The sequence below is a fragment of the Loxodonta africana genome, chromosome 3, assembly GCF_030014295.1.
Source record: "Loxodonta africana isolate mLoxAfr1 chromosome 3, mLoxAfr1.hap2, whole genome shotgun sequence".
NCBI classification, from domain to species: domain Eukaryota; kingdom Metazoa; phylum Chordata; class Mammalia; order Proboscidea; family Elephantidae; genus Loxodonta; species Loxodonta africana.
The window spans coordinates 187,732,363-187,749,731 of NC_087344.1; the positions used below are offsets into that span (position 1 = coordinate 187,732,363).

Consider the following 17,369-nt stretch of genomic DNA (forward strand, 5'->3'; position numbering starts at 1 on the left):
TCAGGCTACCTTCCTCATTTGGGGGGCGGCACTGAAGTACGTATCTCGCCCCCCACACACATACATACACATCCTAACACATCCAGGCTCCCCTTCGTCACCTAGGTCTCTGAACAAATCCGTATCAAGACGTCGCTACTTCGCGGAGACTCAGTTTCTCCACTTAGGGAGCTGGCGGGATGAAGGCGGGGACCATGAGCGTGAACCGCCTCCCTCCCCCCCTCCGCAGGCCCGGCCCCTCCCCTCTGACAATGCCAAGGCCGCAGCGGGCACCGGCTGGAGCGCAGAGGCTGCTTGTCCCGGGCGCCGTTCCCTCCCCACGGGGCGCCGTCACGCGTGGGGAGGGACTCAGGGTGCCCGCAGCCTCGACTCCTCCACTCCCTCAGAGGGGGAGGGGCGTAGGGGCTGGAGAAGAAGGCCTGTTGGCTCCCCTCCCCCTGCCTCCCGGGGCCCTGACCTGATTATGGCCCTTCACGGGACCCCCTCCTGCAAGACCCTACGTCCCCGGCTCTCTCCCACCCAGCCTATCTTAAACTCTCATTTCCTTCCTTCGCGAGGTTCTAAGCCTGCAGAAGCCCCTCTTGGAAGAGCGGGAGCCCCTGGTGGGGGCGGTCTGCTCCCCGGCCACTGCGGACACTGTCCCCTCCCCCTTCCCCTCCTCCAGGTTTCAGGCCAGCCCCTCGGCTCCGCCCCCTGCCTGGCCAAGCGCACGGCCGCACTCGCTGGGGATGGGCGTGTGTTCAGGCCAATGGGCGGACGGGGCGGTGGAGTGCAGGGGGTGGAGCAGTGCAGCGGCGGAGGGCTGGCTGGGGGTCGGGGGCGGGGCTCGAGTTAAGGTGGACTGGGAGAGATAGGGGCAGGAGAAGAGCGAGAGAGAAAGGGGAGGGGGGGAAAAGGACCACGGCAGGTGAAGGGAAAAAGAGAGAGAGAGAAGAAAAGAAGGAGGGAAAAGAGAAGGGTGGGAAAGGCTCGGAGTGCAAAGAGCTCAGAGGAAGAGCGCAAAGAAGGAAGGGACCCCATCTGCGCCCTGCAGGGACTGGCTGGACGAAGGGGTTGAAGTTTATGTCCTTATTGGGCGGAGGGAGGGGGGCCTGGGGGGGCGGGTGAAAAACCAGGAAGTGACAGAGGGTGTTGCTAAGGGTTGGGGGGGGAGTTTGGGGGGTGGCAGGGGGCGGGGGGAGGGAGGGGAGGGATGGGGGGAAAGCAAGCAGGAGGACAGGTGAGACAGCAGGACAGGTGAGGCGGGCCCGGGGGGGGGCGGGTGGGAGCCAGGTGGATGTGCGGCACTCGGCGGCCGAGGGGGGGGCGGGCGGCAGGAGGAGGCAGAGGGCGGCGGAGGAGGAGCCCCCCAGCAGCGAGCGGCGAGCGACTGACCGCGGCCTTCTGACCAGGACCGGAGCAGGGCCCCAAGCCCCCGGGCCTGGCGGGGGACACGCTTCTCCTCACAACTGGTACCTCAACAGCTCCAGCCAGCGGACCCGACGGCCGAGAGGTGAGTGTACCCCACTTTTGTCTCACGGCTCGGGGTCCCCCAGACTCGAGACTACTGCAGTGTCCTTCGTCCGTCCTGTAACAGGGACCCCCCCTACACACACACACACACACACACACACACACACGCATGCAGACCAGATTCCCACCACTCCCCTTCCTCGTACCTTCCCAGCACCCCGGGTTGTTGGAATTGGTTTTCACTGGGAAGAAGAGTAGAGAAGGAACTACGGCCACCCCTTAACCCTGGGCGGAGGGTCCCCAGAAACTTTGTCTGCACTTCTCCTGGAATCAGAAAGACAGGCGGCTCTGGGATGGAGAGGTGAGGCGCGCTAAGCGCTCCCCCAGTCTCCTTCGTGACTTTAGGGGGAGACCCCCGACCGGGCCGAGTTGAGGGAATGGAAACGTTGACCGGCTCTAACTAGGACAACTCGCCCCCCCCCCCGCGCCCCCTGGCGCGGTGGGTTGGACCCGGGCCAGTTGTATGGGGGGTGGGGGGGGCACAGGAGGAGCCGCGGCTTGGGGGAAAGTTACCGGCTGGACTATTCGGTTTCTTGCGCTTCCCAAGCGGCTCTCTCTCTCCAGCAGTAGGGAGGCTCAGCGACAACCCCCGAGCGCCATAGAACGACCTCCTCTATCCGCACCCCTCAATCCCACTCCCTTCCTTCAGGCTCCAGACCCACCGCCACCTTTTCAGAGCTAGCTCCAGCCCCCAGAACCCGAGAGCAAGGGTGGGTGACTGAGAAGAATTCTCTTTCCTAACATCACCCCCCCCACCACGTCCACCGGCGCCGGCGCACCTGCCCCTACCCAGGGTGGGGGTCGCTACTGTGTTGTTGTAGAACCTACAGTGAGCGCCGTTTGCAGAGGGCTGCCATTCAAAGGGGTGGGGGGCGCTACTTTGAATTCCCAGTTTTCTCTCCCTCCTCCCACCCCACCCCACCCCAAGTAAGAGAGCGACGTGTCCCGGCCAGAGCCGGGGGGGGGGGGGGGCCGGGAGTGGGGGGGCGGCGTGGGCAGCGGGTTGTGCCCGGACACGTGCCTGCCCAGGCGCCCCGGCCCTGCTAGTGTTTAGAGAGAGGGCGGGTCCCCTGCCCCCCGCCCCGCACAACCCCTACGTATCAAAGGGCAGCTGAAACGTGGTGAGACCTCGGGGCGCCCTGGGGGGCAGGGGGGGTGGGGAGCCTGGGTCTGGAGCAGGGGAGGGGCAGAGGCGCCGGTGCTAGCTGACCCACAGGAAACGAGCGCTGCTGACCTAGTTTGGGACACCGGAAGTGGGTGCTGGGGAGAGGGGGAGACCGGCAGGCTGTCCTGGCTTCCGGGCCAGGTGGAGGGCGTTCTTGAATTGACCCCCGCCCTAATGACTTGTAGACCCCTGGCTGCAACTGAGAATGGGCATGAGTCAGCGCAGCTATTCCCCCTTCCCCCAACTTATTCCTGGAGGAGGGAGATGGTTTATCAGGGGCTGGGGGAGCCAGATTGGACAGTGAGGGGTTAAACCAGGATGGGAACTCTATGTTCCCTGGGGGAGTGTGTGTATGTGGGGGTAGTGAGGCCTGGAGCATTATGGGGTTGCCTCCTACTTACCCCCACACCAACTAGTTTGGTGGCCACTGTACCTGCCTGGCACTACAGGGGAGGTGGGCATTGGGTTGGGAGGAAAAAGTGGGCATAAGGAGTGCTAGGCTGGGCTGGAAAGGGATGTATTTGTGACTGGGCTTACTGTTCCTCCTTTCCTCCTTAGTGGTGACTGGGGAGAAGGGCAGGGGGCTCCCCCTGGAGCAGCTGATGAAACATGGAGAAATCTCTGTCAGTGCCTCCTGTCCCTGGCCCCCGGGACCCCGGCTCCCCCAGCGTGCCTCTGTTACATGGTTGCTGTGGGCACGACACAGCCTCCTGGCACCCCCAGACACTGTCCCCTCCCTTGGGTACCACACCACCCAGCATTGGGGCAGGGGTCAAGAAGGGGTTGATACCACCAGAAAGGGGCTCTGGGGAAGAAGGCAGGCAGTGCCCACTAGGCTCAGGTGTCAAGGAGAGAGGCCTTGCTCTAATGGGGCACTGTCATCACTACTCAGCCCTGGCTTATATGGACCCCAGTGTCTGGAAGACAGGTGCTGTCCTCTTCCCCCTTACCCATGGTGCCCCCTGGCACCCAGGGCCCCCAGCTCCTCCTTGGCCTAGTGCCTGCCCTGGGAGGGTGCGGCGGGCAGCGGGGGCTGGGCTAACAATGCACCATCGGGCCCTTTGTGTGCTTGCACTTGGCACCCTGGGGAAGGGTGGGGGAGGGCCCCCCGGCGGGCATGGGGGGTGGAGCGCCTCTGGGGTGGGGACAGTAAGGGCTGGGGGAGAGAAGCAGAGAATGAAAGCAGGTGGGGAGGAAAGGGAAGTAGGTCAGATAGGTTGCTGGTCCCCCATTCCAAGCCAAGGCTGAGAGACCCAGCCCCTAATCCTATGGCTGTGTGGATGGCATCATTCTGGTGCCTGAGGCACAGCCTGGGACTGGGCACTTGGGGTCAAAAGTCATTGCCCAGGGGATTGCTCAGATGGAGGAGGCCTGGCCTGGTACTGCCCCTTCTTGGTGGCTGAGAGGCCCAGTTCTCCTGGCCCAAGGCCGAGGCCCCAAGATGGGTAGTGAATGGGCTCCAGGCAGGGCACTGCCCTCTGATAGAAGCCTCTAGGCCTGCTTTGGGGCTTCCTGCCTCCCGCCTGCTTGGCTCCCTGACCTTCCTGAGATTTAAGACTGCCCTGCCACCAGGCCTTGAGGCCTAGGCCTGTTTTGGCCTACTGCTGAAGAGGAGGGTGGGGGAGGAAGGTGGGGACAGGCATACGGATAGGACCCTGGCATGGGGTGTGCCCGCCCTGGCCTCTTCCCCCTCCTTCTGCTGAGTAAACTCGTGAGTAAACTTGACGTTTTGCCCGGACAGTTTGAAGTTGCCTCGCCGCCCCCCCTAGTCCTGCCAACACACAGGCGGCCAGACGCCAAGGCGGGCCTGGGGGACTGGGGGGAAGGGGATAGGGAAGGGACTGCCATCTACCATTAAGGTCTTCAGAGGGGGCAGGAAAGACCCCTACCCAGCCAGGCCCAGGTCTTGGCAAGAGTCTTGGTTGGGGCCTGTGAGCGTCTGTCCCAGAGCCTTGTTTGGGGAGTCCAGAAAAAGTGGCCTCAGAGAAGGTTCTCAGCCCATCTCTGACCTTGTGGCCTCCGCCCTGAGTTGCCACCTTTAATGTTCAAGGGAATGGCACAAGGGCAAGCTACCTTTAGCAAATTCCCCAGGGAGGCAGAGAGGGCTGCCCTCTCTGTTCTATCCCACAGCCCGGGATGGGTGGGAGGCTAGTGGTCTTGACATCTTAACCTTCTCTTCCCTGAAGCCTCCCAGCTGCCATGGCCTCTGCCTTAAAGGACTGCATTCTTATTTGCCAGCACTCTTCCTTGACCCCACACCTGGGCCTGACCCCACACACACCACCACCATACTCACCATCAGGCCTCCCCAACCCCTTCCTTTGCCTGCTGGCATCTCCAGAATGCTTGGAGCCTTCAGAACGCCCTAGCTAGCAAACACCTGTCCAGGTCCAAGCAAGGGTTGAGGACTGGTGGCAGGGATATGGAGCCAGTAGCCCCCACAAACATACCAGTTTGCTACTACTTAACGTCACTAATTCCTCTTAAGTCTCCCCTGGCCACCAGAATGGGGTGGGGGGGGGCTTCCCAGACCCTGCCAGGCCTCGGAGTGGGGCTCCCCCAAGCCCTTGCTTTCGACCTCATGTCTCTGGCTTCAGTTTCCTTCCTGTTTCCACGCCCCCCCCAACTCCTCCCCACCCATATGCCCCTTTCAACAGACATCCTCTCCTCCTTCCTTCCTCCTTTCCTCCCCCTTTGCCTGGGAACAGGGGTCCTCTCCCTCCCACCATTGGTCACCTAGCCTTTTACCTTTTCTTAAACACAGCACCTTTGGAGATTCACACTCAAGTCCACTGCCCTCCCTACCCCTTTACCAGGGCTCTCCGGGAGAGGTGCACAGGACTTCTCAAGGGAACTACAACTCCCAAGGTACATGCAAAGCAGCTGTGGTGCACACTGGGAGTTGTAGTCCACCATGAGCTCTGAATTTAATTTGGCTGAATCTAGAACGGTTTCTGGTTGAGAGTAAAGGCTACCGCTGGGATGGGTTAGAACATGGGTACCCCGTGCATCCCCCCACCTTGTTCTTGCCATCCCATTTCCATGTGATACCATGTACCTAAGATTGACGTCCATCTCCCCTGCTGATACATGCTGCCCATTCTTACCTTAAGGCCCCACCCAAGAGATGCCCACACCCTGTTCTGCTGTCCCTGGCAGGGGTGAAATGGAGGGGCCCCGTGAACTCCTTCCCTGCCCCCTGCCCACTAGGCAGGTTCGCTCCCTTTATGGGGATCAAAGGGCAGAGAGCAGCCCCACCCCACTCCCTCGTAGACTGCGGGCACTAGGACTGTCAGGAATTGCAGGGACTTTGGTGCCCAGGCAAATGCTTGGGCAGGGAGAATGCCCGGGGGGCTGGTGGCTGGGAGAGACGTCGGCACCCACCCTGGGGAGGGGAGCTTCTGTGACTGCTCACTGGGCTGCTCCTAGCCTCCTGGGCTCCCTTCGTAGCCCTGACCAGTGTGCTGTCTCTAGAGGAGGTGGCTTGAGAACAGGGTCTTTGGCCTTATCTGTAGGAGCTGGGGACCTGGGCCCGCCTGGCTGGCACCAAGGCACAGGGGTGACCCTCCCCCACCCCAGGCCCACAGTTGGCATGGGGCTCTGGGAGCAGGGGGGTAGGAGGGAGAGGAGGGCAGGACTGCCAGCATCCTGGTGGGTAGGTGCCAACCGGGCCGGGAGCTGGTGAGGGGCAGCAGGCCAGCGGCATTGAGCCAGCAGCTGTTGGGGGAAAAGGGGAGGGGGTAGTTTAGGGGGCATTTCTGAGGTCCCCCCTAATCTTGCAGAACTTGGGATGACCTAGTGTCTGGGGGACACTAGGGCTCCCCTTGTTCCAGGAAACAGGGACCCCAGAAGTTGTTTAAGTGGAACTTTGTGGCCCACCCATATCTGGGCTCAGAGCCCTCCTGAGTTGCCCCTCAGGCCCAGGCGGGTCCCACCCAACCGGCCAGGGTGGCAGCGGCTTGCGCAAGGGGTGGGGCTAGGCGCTTCCCAGCAGATGCCCCCTCCCAGCTCCTTCCTCTTTCGGTGCCCACAGCTCCCCCCATCTGTCCATCCCCCTCAAGCCAGCTCTGTCCCCCTGATCCCCTGGCCATTGGGGGCTGGCACCGGTGCTGCCCCCTGGCCTGGTTGGCAGGGGCTGGCGCCTGGGCGAGGAACTGTGGTATGTGAGTGGGTTTGGGGTGAGGCTATGGGGAGGGCGGGGTGCCGCCTTGCCCAGCCCCTGAGGGCCCCAGCCCAGTAGAGGGTAGGGAGAATTCGGCCAGCTCTCAGGGGGCTGAGGGACCTGCTGGGGTCTGGAGGGCCTCCTATGGTCCCCTATCCCATATGCCTTGTGGGGCTGGGACCTGGGCACCTGTCACCCCTGGCACTGACTGTCCAGGGTTCCCCTCCTCCCTTTTCTGGCCACTGCTGCCTCCTGTCCCCTCCCCTCCCTTCTTCCTTCTCCTGGTCCCACCTCCGACAGCCTCTCCCTTTGCTCCTCCTCACCTCTGTCCTCCTGGACTGTCCCAGTGCCTACCTTCCCTACTCTTCACCTTTTTCCCCTTTGAGGACTGAGCAAGGACAGGCGGGGGTGGGTACGGCCGGGGCTTGGGGCATCACAGGCAGAGGCTCAGCAGGCTCTGGGTCCTCTCCCACGCTGCCAGTCCTCTTGTAACCCCTCCCTCCCAGCTGGGGGAGGGGGCTAGCACCCAGAGGGTTAAGGCTGTGGGGGGAGGGGCTGGGCCAGGTCGTGGGCGGCCCCTTTGAAGGAGGGAGCTGGAGCGGGGAACAGCCACCCTACCACCCCCACCCCTCCCAACCTGCTCCCCCCCAGGGGCCAGGAGGAGTTGCCGGCAGGGCCCCTCAGCGTTCAGGTGAGTAGGCCCTGCTGTGGCCTGGGAGATCAGGCCCCAGGGGAGGCTTGAGGCCTAGAATTGGTCAAGGGTCAGAGGGAAACTGAAAAACAGGCTAGGAAGATGGTGCCCAAACTTCCCTGGAGAGGTTTGGGGGACTGAGAGTCTGAGGAGCTGGAGTACAGAGAGGCTTCCGAGCCTAAGAGACCCCAAGAAGACCAGAGAAGGCAGGAAAAAGGCCTGTAGGAGCCGAGTGATTGCTGGTCCGGGACAAGAGGTTGGACAGGCTGGCAGGGAGCCGGGCTCCGGGGACCGGGCTGGGGTGTCCTCTGGGGCTGGGGGGCTCAGGTTTCTGCTGGCGGCTTGGCGGGTGTGGGGTTACCAGCCAGCTCAGTTACCCTGCCGGAGATTCTGGGCTGGGGGGAGGGGGTGGGCACAGGGCAGACCCTGGCACCTTACGTGAGCTTCTCAGGCCCTGAGGGGAGCTGGCATTGCCCAGGCAGATCCTGCTGGGAATCCTGCCGGTCAGGGTCTGTCCAAGTGGACAGTGGCCTGCCGCGAGGAGGGCACTCTCTAGGGAAAGTCCAGCAGCAACAGGGCTGGAAACTCTGACGGGCAGGGAGACGCAGGTTGTCCCCCCACCCCCACCCCACATCCGCTCTTCCTGCACCCCCTTCCGCCACCATCCTCCCCAAGTGGCCCCCAAATTTTGGTCCCCCTGCCTCATCCAGAGGGGGTCATGGGTGTCCTGAACGTGGCCATCCCTTGGCACGACCAGGACTTGGCAGGCCCAGGTCCCTGATTTCATTCCTCTGCCCCTTCCTACCAACCTCCCCCGCCCCCCCACCACATGTGTGGGGAGAAGAGAAGGGATGCTTGGGGCAGAGGGGAAATGGAGGAAGTAGGAGAGGCTTGAGAGGGAGAACAGAATGGGAAAAGGAAGGCAGAGGTAGTGATGGTCCCTAGGATGAGGCCTAAGGACACTGATGTGGTAGAAAGAAGGTGAGGAGCATGGCAAGGCCGAAGGCAGGGCAGCAAAGGAGTAGTCTCAGCCAGGGAAGACAAGGGCCAGAGAAGGTAGTCGGGATGGACAGAGGAGGCCAAGAAAAGAGGCCAAGAGTATGAGAAGGGGTGGCTGAGGCTGAGGGGCAGGGGATACCCAAAGGTAGAGAGGAGAAAACTGAGGAAGGCTGGGGATAAAGAGTTGCCCCCATCCCTTCTTCCCCCATCATTTATCTCCCTCATATTCCCCTTGATGGAGCCTGGGGTGCTGTGGACTAGGGCTGGTGTCCTGGAAAGAAAATGTGGAGGAGCACTGAGTTCTCCCTCATTTCAGGAGCCCCAGTGTCAGGAATGGGGGATTTTGAGGGAGGGGGAGAGACTTAACCCCCACAGCACCGGGAAGCAGCCAACTCCCCTTGCCTCCTTCCCCCTTCTGGCTTGCGGTCTCTCTTCCCCGCCTCCCCCCAGGAAGTGTGAGTGCTGGGGGTGGTGAGGTTAGGAGGGGGGAAGCGTCATATGGGGGATGGGGAAGGCAGGCACAAGCTTGGGGGGGCTGGGGTGCAGTGAGAAGGGGACCATAAGTGCCCAGGGCATCGTTGGGCAGAGAACCTCTTGTTCAAAGCTCTTCCAGTCCTCCAGTGGGATATGGCTCAGCCCCTGTCACCCTGCCTCCTCAATTGGACAGTCCAGATGGCTGCAGCCCCTGGGCCCCAGAGGCCCTGGGAAGGGGTGGGGGAGGCTGGGGAACTAGGACTCCTGGGTCCCTGAGGACTTTGGACTGGGTCTCCTATTCCCCCATGCCCCTGGTCCAGCCACAGGCCAAAGCCCTGGCTTCGTGCAAACTTAGCTCCAAAAAAACAGGAAGAGAACCTGAGGCTGGAGTTGGGGTGGCGGCTGGGGGGTAGAAAGGAGAAAGAAGTAAGGGGGAGGGGTGGTTGGCAAGGAGCCTGGAGCTTTGGGAAGAGTCACAGGTCTCTCCATCACCCCTGGCGGGAGGATGTCACAGCCTGGTCCTCTCCATGCTGCTGTTCCTGGAGAATCCTGGCCAGGTCCCTCTCAGGCTCCCTGGCAGAGCGTGGAGGTGGGGGCACTCACTTTAGCCTGGAGGGGGGCTGTGTGTGCCTGTGTCTCAGGCCCATATCTATTTTCTCCGCCACTAATCCTGGTTCCGCCTGCTGCCCCCCACACTAAGCCTCACTCCCCTAATCCTCAGGGTGGGGGGAAGGAGACCAGCTTTACTCAGCTGCCCCATTCAGGGCCTCCTATCCCTGTCCTTCAGCTGGCTCAAGCCAGCAGTGTTGGCCTGGGTGCCCCCCAGCCCTACACTGGACACAGCCTACGGCCAGCACCTGGAAAGAGTTACCAGCCTTCTTTTTCTTTCCAACTCAGGGCCAGTGCCCTCTACCTTTTGGGTTCCTGATGGTGGACACACCCTGGCAGGTGCCCTTGGGCACTGAGGGGTAGGTGGTAGGGGCTCCCACCTTTGCCCTCCCATCTTTCTCACCCCTAAATCTTCCCCCCACCAAAGATGGGGCAGGCTTGACTCAGGGCCCAGTTTCAAGAGAACTGCCCACCGGCTTGGCTGGTCTAGCAGGCCTGACAGTGAGGGGAGCCTGGGGGGGTGGCGGGAAAGGGGGGCATGATGGGGCGGGGCCCCCAGCTCTCCCCCTACCAGGCAAACAGACCAAACAGACCTTGCCTGGTTCCCTGGCATAGCTGCCCCCCCAACCACTACACACGCCCATGCCCACAAGGTCTTAGCAAGAGGGGGCATGCCAGGCTGGGTGGAGATGGGCCGCCTTCATGGGGTGTCAGGGGGCTGGGCCCTCTGGGATGCAGAGGTGGGAAGGGTGCCCAAGGTGGGGTGGGCACCCTGGCACCAGTGCCCCACCCTGGTAGAAAGAAGGGGAGGCCTCACCCCACCCACCCCTCCCAGATGATGGGGCTAGGAGTGCCCCCTTGGCCTGGTTGGCACCAGCACAGCTCCAGGTGGCATCTAAGTTGGCATGGGTGCCAGGGCCCTGGGTAAGGGCTGGGGGAGTTTCCCAGAAGCTGCAGAACTGTATGAGCATCTTCCCCTCCCCACGTGTGCCCTCTGTCTCTCCCCACCACCTGTGCTTTTCATACCACCCCCTCCTTGGTATCTACCTCTTAGCCAGGGGCATCGAAGTTGGACCTAAGGAGTTAAACACCCACCCTCGCCCAAGCCCTGTGTGAGTTGCCTGGTGAACCAGCCTGAGACTGTGACCTGACAGCGGGGTCAGCCAATCAGCGCCCCCCGACACACACACACACACACACACACACACACACACACACCAAGTTGCCACGGAGACTGGCCCTGGGGTGGGAGAAAGGAGGCGGGCTTAGCGGCGGGAATGGGTAGGGTGGAGAGAAAAGGAGGGAGAGGGATGGGGTGAGCCACGTGCCTGTGGGTGCCCAGCTCTCTGCCAATGGACTGGGAGGCTAGCCCCACCCATCCCCCTCAGGAGGGGCACGATGTGCTTGGGCCCAGAAGGGTGCTTACTACTGCTTAAGTGGCCACGGATGCTGCTGCCCACCCAGGTTTTGTTGGTTTCAAAGGCCTGGGGCCATATACCACTTGAACCACAGTACCAGCAGGGAACCAAAGAGAACCAAAGAGAGCAAGGAGCACTCCCAGAATGCTTGGCCTCCAGTGAGAGAAGTGGTTTGGGGACTTAGGGTGGGAATGAGTGGGCTAGCTAAGTGAACCTAGGTGTGGCTTACAAGCACAGACAGACACGTGGGTGCTGCTCATGCAGGCAAGCGACTGTGCAGGAGCCAAGCCCTGGTAGTGCAAGGAAGGTGGCAGGCAGGGAGACACAGAAACAATGCAGCTCTGTGTCCTAAAGAGGAAATTTGTGGCCCTTGACCCCCCCCTCCAACCCCTAAAAAACCTTTTCCCACCATTGGCCTAGGTTGAGCAGCTGCTGGGCGTGGCAGAAGGGACACTGACAAAATGTAGGGGATCATCAGGGCCTGCCTTTAATATTACATATGAGGAAACAAGCCTCCTTGGAAAGGAAGTGACTTGTCCAAGGTCACTGAGCTGGTAGTAACCCGACTCCATTGTCGGGTGATTTGAGCGAGGGAGGCAGACCTGTCCCCAAGCAGTTTTCTTAGCAGAGGCTATTTGTATAGTGAATCTGTACCACCACCGCCCCCCCCCCCCCCCGCCAACGCCTTCATTTCTGCCTCTTGGGTCTTAGGAAAAGCGTAACGTTTATTAAGCACCTACTGTGTGTCAGGCATTGTGCCATACGTGGTCTCATTTAACCCTTACCACAACCTTAGGAGTCAGGTGGAATTATCCCGTTTGTAGATGAGGAAAGAAGCTCAAAGATTAAGTCGCTCTTTCAAGGTTGCAGAGCTAATCAAAGGCAAATTGAGTTTTTAGATTCAAGCCTGGCTGACTCCAGAGCCCAGCTCTTTCCAGCCCCCAACGCTGTCTTCAATTGCTCCAGATCTACCAAATGTCAGGGTTGGAGGGCTGGGCCCTTGGGCCTTCTACTCCCACCCCCTCCTCATGCAATTGAGGAAACTGAAGTACAGAAAGAAGTGACTTGCCCAAGGTCATTTAGCAAGATAGTAGCAGAGCCAGAACTTGAAGCAGACCTTCCCACTTCCAGGCCAGACTCCCTTCTCTTCACTACCCCCCCAATCTTGGGATTGCTGCTTCCTGTCTCTTCTCTGGCTAGGTCTTGGAGGGGAAAGCTTAGAGGGTGAGATGATGGGCTCTGGCTCGCTGGAGAGGGGGGCTCTCCAGGAATAGGGTTTACCAGGAATGGGAAGGGAGAGGTGGTGGTGGTAGCCAAGGGGGAGGGGCAGGGGGAGGGGAAGGGGTAGAACTTAGCCTATTGGCAGTGGGGGAGGGGGCCGGGGTGATGCTTATCTGTGCGGGGCAGGAAGCACCCGCGCCAGCACCCCAGCAAAGGGTGGCTGCTCCTTGGCCCCCATGGGGGAGGGGAGGATGTGGTGGGGGGCTGCTGGGAGCTATTTCCCATTTGGTCTCTACTAGAAGGGGGATCTAGAAGTGAGATGAACTTCTGGTGGCCGGGGGAGCCACAGGAGGAGCAGGAGGAGGAGGAGGAGGGTGCTTGGAAGCCTCCACCTCTTGTTTGCATAGTGTTTTACAGTGTACCAAATGCTTTAGAGCGATAACTTGAGTTAAAGCTTCTGATGGCCCCTGGCCTGGAGCAGGCTTTGGTCCTACGTGAATCTGAATTCCCTCATTGGCCTTTTCCTGAGCTGTGAGGAGGCTCCACTGCATGGACTGTTTGTTACCCAACTTTTCAGATGACTGAGACCTGCCGCCAGAGCCACCCAGAATCCTTCACCCAATTCTTCATTAAGCCTGAACCAAGACCCAGGAGTCCTAACTCCCAGTCCAGTGCTCCTTCCAAAGGGATGGGTTGGGGTTGGGCAGGTGACGGAGATGGAGCACTAGAAAGGGGCCAGAAAGACAGGCTCACGGAAGCATAATAATACCGTGGTTGGGAACACTGACTTGGGGCTAACTGCCTGGGTTTGAACCCTGTTTTGCCACTTGCTTTGGAAAGCCACTTCACCTGTCTGAACCTCAGTTTCCTTGTCTGCGGAATGGATAATCGTAGTACTTCAGAGGGTAGCAGAAGATTAAATAAATGTAAAGCACTTAGAAAGGAGCCCTGGTGGCGCAATGGCTAAACACTCAGCTGCTAACCAAAAGGTCGGCAGTTCGAACCCACCAGTGGCCCTGTGGGAGAAAAGACCTGGCAATCTGCTACCATAAAGATTACAGCCTAGAAAACCCTATGAGGCAGTTCTGCTCTGTCCTATAGTGTTGGTGTGAGTCCGGATCCACTCAACGGCACACAACAACATAGTCATCTCTCCGTAAGTGTTGGCCAGTGTTGTTCCTTCCCCAGGCCCCTTTACAGGGCTGCGTGTTCTTAACCCCCTCCTCTCCTTGCCCCTGCAGGAGAAGATGGGGAGCCCCGAGGATGACCTAATTGGGATTCCATTCCCGGACCACAGCAGTGAGCTCCTGAGCTGCCTAAACGAGCAGCGCCAACTGGGCCACCTGTGCGACCTCACCATCCGGACGCAGGGTCTTGAGTACCGCACCCACCGGGCTGTACTGGCTGCCTGCAGCCACTACTTCAAGAAGCTCTTCACCGAAGGTGGTGGCGGGGCAGGCATGGTGGCTGGGGGCAGCGGGATGGCCGCCGGAGGAGCAGGGGCCGGCGTGTGTGAACTGGACTTTGTGGGGCCGGAGGCGTTGGGTGCCCTGCTCGAGTTTGCCTATACAGCCACACTGACCACCAGCAGCGCCAACATGCCGGCTGTGCTCCAGGCCGCCCGGCTGCTGGAGATTCCTTGCGTCATCGCTGCCTGCATGGAGATTCTGCAGGGCAGTGGGCTGGAAGCTCCCAGCCCTGATGAGGACGACTGTGAGCGGGCCCGCCAGTACCTGGAGGCCTTTGGCACAGCCACAGCCTCTGGAGTGCCCAACGGTGAGGACAGCCCTCCACAGGCACCCCTTCCACCACCGCCGCCACCACCGCCTCGGCCTGTTGCCCGCCGCAGCCGCAAGCCCCGAAAAGCTTTCCTGCAGACCAAGGGGGCCCGGGCGAACCACCTGGTGCCCGAGGTGCCAGCAGTGCCCACCCATCCCTTGACCTTCGAGGAGGAGGAGGCGGCAGGCAGAGTGGGCAGCAGTGGTGGCAGTGGGCTGGGGGACACCTACAGTCCTCCTGCAGGGACTGCCTCACCCCCTGAGGGGCCCCTGAGCTACGAGGGCTATGAGGGTGAGGAAGAAGAAGAGGAGCTGGTATATCCCCCAGCCTATGGGCTGGCACAGGGTGGCGGGCCCCCACTCTCCCCAGAGGAGCTGGGCTCAGATGAGGATGCCATTGATCCTGACCTGATGGCCTACCTAAGCTCCCTGCACCAGGATGCCCTGACGCCAGGCCTGGATGTCCAGGACAAGCTAGTACGCAAACGTCGCTCCCAGATGCCCCAGGAGTGCCCTGTCTGCCACAAGATCATCCACGGGGCTGGCAAACTGCCTCGACACATGAGGACCCATACAGGCGAGAAGCCCTTTGCCTGTGAGGTCTGCGGCGTCCGCTTCACCCGGTGAGCACCCAGTGGGGAGAGGGCCCAGGAGGGTCCATGTCCAGGGGGACAGGGGAAAGGAGTTATGAGACTTGACATGTGGAAGTAGGTGGTCCTGGAGGGACTAGAGTGAGGCGATCCCCCTGGAGTGAGAAGAGACACCAGAGCAGGGAGACCAGCAGGACTTAGGAGGAGAAAGAAAGCCAAGGGAGGTGGGTATGGAGCATAAAGGATTTGGTGCCCAAGAAGGCTGGGCTGGAGGCAGAGGAGTGGGTGATGGCAGGGCCCAGTTAAGCTGCGGATAAGTCAGCAAGGGTATCCTGGGTCAAAGAGGAAACAAATGGGGAGGGGCGGGAGTGGTACAAGGCCTAGGAGCCTGGCCAGAAGCAGCCAGGGTTCCCATTCTGAACACCTCCCTTCCCTCCTCACCCTGCCTATGCCAGGAACGACAAGCTGAAGATCCACATGCGGAAGCACACAGGAGAGCGCCCCTACTCGTGCCCGCACTGCCCAGCCCGCTTCCTGCACAGCTACGACCTCAAGAACCACATGCACCTGCACACAGGGGACCGGCCCTATGAGTGCCACCTGTGCCACAAGGCTTTCGCCAAGGAGGACCACCTGCAGCGTCACCTCAAGGGCCAGAACTGCCTGGAGGTGCGCACCCGGCGGCGCCGCAAGGATGATGCGCCACCCCACTACCCACCACCCTCCACCGCCACCTCGTCCCCTGCTGGTCTTGACCTCTCCAATGGCCACCTGGACAGCTTCCGCCTCTCCCTGGCTCGATTCTGGGAGCAGTCAGCCCCCACTGGGGCTCCAGTCTCCACCCCGGGGCCACCTGATGATGACGATGAGGAGGGGACACCCAGCACGCCCCAGGCTGAGGGTGCCATGGAGTCCTCTTAAAGAGGGATAAGTGGCCAGGATGGAGCAGCACAAGGCGGGGGACACCCATGCCAAGCAGTGGGAGCAAGCAGGACAGACAGAAAGCTGGGGCCAGGGGCACTGAGCCTTGCTGGCATCAGAATCAGCTCCTTCCCCTGCTGAGCCCTCATTCCAGTTCCAAGCTGAGAAGGTTTTGGGGCAGAGGCTCCCCAGATTGGGGTGACCCCCAAAGAGTGATACATATGTATATATTTACAGCTGTATTGTAAAGGTGGGGTTCCTGTCCCCAGCTGCTACTGGGGAGTAGAAGCAATAATGCATTTCTGAATCGTGGGGTCCCTCTTCGGCTATGCGGGTTTCTAGGGGGTGGGAGGCTTGGGACCAAAGCCTTGCCCCACCCCATACCCCCTTGGGGTTTTGGCTGTGTAAGGGGGTGAAGGACTGCCCCTCCCTTCCGAGACCCCTCCTTCCTGGTTTCTGTTCCCTTTTCCTGGCAGTGAATTATGCAAAAGGGGGCAGCGAAGGAAGGGTAGATGGGGGAAAGCAAGGTAGAAGCTTGAAAGACTGGGGGGACTGGGCCTGTAAGGAAGGAGCCATCCCAGTCCCCTCCGCCCTGCTCCCAGCGCTGAGTCATGGGGTCCTGGAGAAGGGGGCGGGGTGGCCTGATTGGCTCGCCCGCCCCTGGGGGCAGCGAGAGGGGCCCCGCCCAGCTAGGGGAGCCGCTCGCTCCTCTCCCCTCCCCTCCCGCGTCCCCGGGCAGGGAATGTCTTGTTCCCGCCGCTCCCTCCTCGGGGCCAGAGGGCAGGGCGGGCCGGGCTGCGTCCTGGCCTCTTCTCCTCCCCCTGGCCTCCTCCCCGCCCAGGTGCGAGCCCGAGCCGCCCGCCGCCGCTGCCGCCCCTGACTCACGCCGCCCCCGGGCTGGCGGGGCGCTGGGTGTGGGACAGGGTGAGGGGTTGGGGGGAGCCCTGCGGAGAGCGGGCGAGCCGGCGCCATCTGGCGGCCATGCCCTTCGCGGGCGAGCGCCCCCGGCGGCTACTTGCAGCAGCAGGCTTCACTCACCTCATCCACTCCTGCTGGTGAGCGGGCGCCCTCTTGTCAAAGCCGTGAGCAAATAACTTCTCGCTTGGCCTCTGGAAAAGAGGGCTTCGGAGCTATGGGAAAGGAGTCCCTTTCTCAGACCCTTGCCAGCCCGGGCTTCCCGTTGGGTAGGGGAGAATAATCTCACTCTTCCATTAGGATTGAATCCACCCCTGTTCTGTACATAGCCTCTTCTGTTGGTCTTGTTGAAATCTAGTCTCAGATTTTTAACTCTCCAATTCTGCTGGGGGTGGGGGCTATCCCCTCCCCTTCCTCGCTGGGTGCTGGACCCCCGTTGCGGCCTGGGCTCTGCCTTGCACTATTTCCCTTCCTTGGCCTGGCGGCCCCTCCCCCTCCTTAAAAGGGGCAGGTTCAGGGGCCCGGTGCTCTCTCTCCCTTCCATGCACCCCCATGCCCATTTGCACAGCTGCCCAGGTACCCCCAACAGTGTGGGGGGTTACAGGGAGGGGGTAGCGGGACCAGTCCCTGTTATCTATTTAAAAAGTGATGATGTAATATATTGGGGGGAGAGGTCAGGTTGCCCTGGGCCTCATAGCATTTCAGGTGATAGGGGGAGCCCAGGGCTGGGGAGATCTGGGGCCTAGCCCCAGGGAGTGGGGACAATGTGGCCTCCCCTCTCCCTCCTTGCGGCTTTTCCAGTCAGTGCCTTAGGGGGGGAGGTAATCTCCCCTCTTCTGTTCCTTTCCCCTCCCCCACACCTCGGGTGTAAGCGACAGGAAGAAATAATAATAATTTAAGATTCACACTGGTGT

The 17,369-nt window shown here is 61.1% G+C and overlaps 1 protein-coding gene across 5 annotated transcripts; it reads left to right on the forward strand.

The window, feature by feature from the left end:
* The first annotated feature begins 1,185 nt into the window (after window positions 1–1,185).
* Window positions 1,186–17,360, forward strand: ZBTB7B (zinc finger and BTB domain containing 7B). Of its 5 annotated transcripts, XM_064282659.1 has the most exons (5): window positions 1,186–1,236; window positions 1,392–1,492; window positions 12,829–13,407; window positions 13,493–14,652; window positions 15,075–17,360. In XM_064282659.1, the coding sequence occupies exons 4-5, from the start codon at window positions 13,499–13,501 to the stop codon at window positions 15,538–15,540; spliced, it is 1,620 nt and encodes a 539-aa protein (XP_064138729.1). In that variant the 5' UTR covers window positions 1,186–1,236; window positions 1,392–1,492; window positions 12,829–13,407; window positions 13,493–13,498; the 3' UTR covers window positions 15,541–17,360. The 5 variants fall into 5 exon arrangements, with proteins under 5 accessions (XP_064138729.1, XP_064138728.1, XP_064138727.1 ...); XM_064282658.1 differs by lacking the exon at window positions 12,829–13,407; XM_064282660.1 differs by lacking the exons at window positions 1,186–1,236; window positions 1,392–1,492 and adding an exon at window positions 6,733–6,836.
* The last annotated feature ends 9 nt before the right edge of the window (window positions 17,361–17,369 follow it).

Bases quoted from the DNA above. Each gene is read 5' to 3' on its own strand.
- ZBTB7B (XM_064282656.1), top strand. From the start codon at position 6,672: ATGCCCCCTCCCAGCTCCTTCCTCTTTCGGTGCCCACAGCTCCCCCCA. The intron at 6,837-13,492 runs GTATGTGAGTGG...TTGCCCCTGCAG, and splicing joins CGCCTGGGCGAGGAACTGTG to GAGAAGATGGGGAGCCCCGA. The intron at 14,653-15,074 runs GTGAGCACCCAG...TGCCTATGCCAG, and splicing joins TGCGGCGTCCGCTTCACCCG to GAACGACAAGCTGAAGATCC.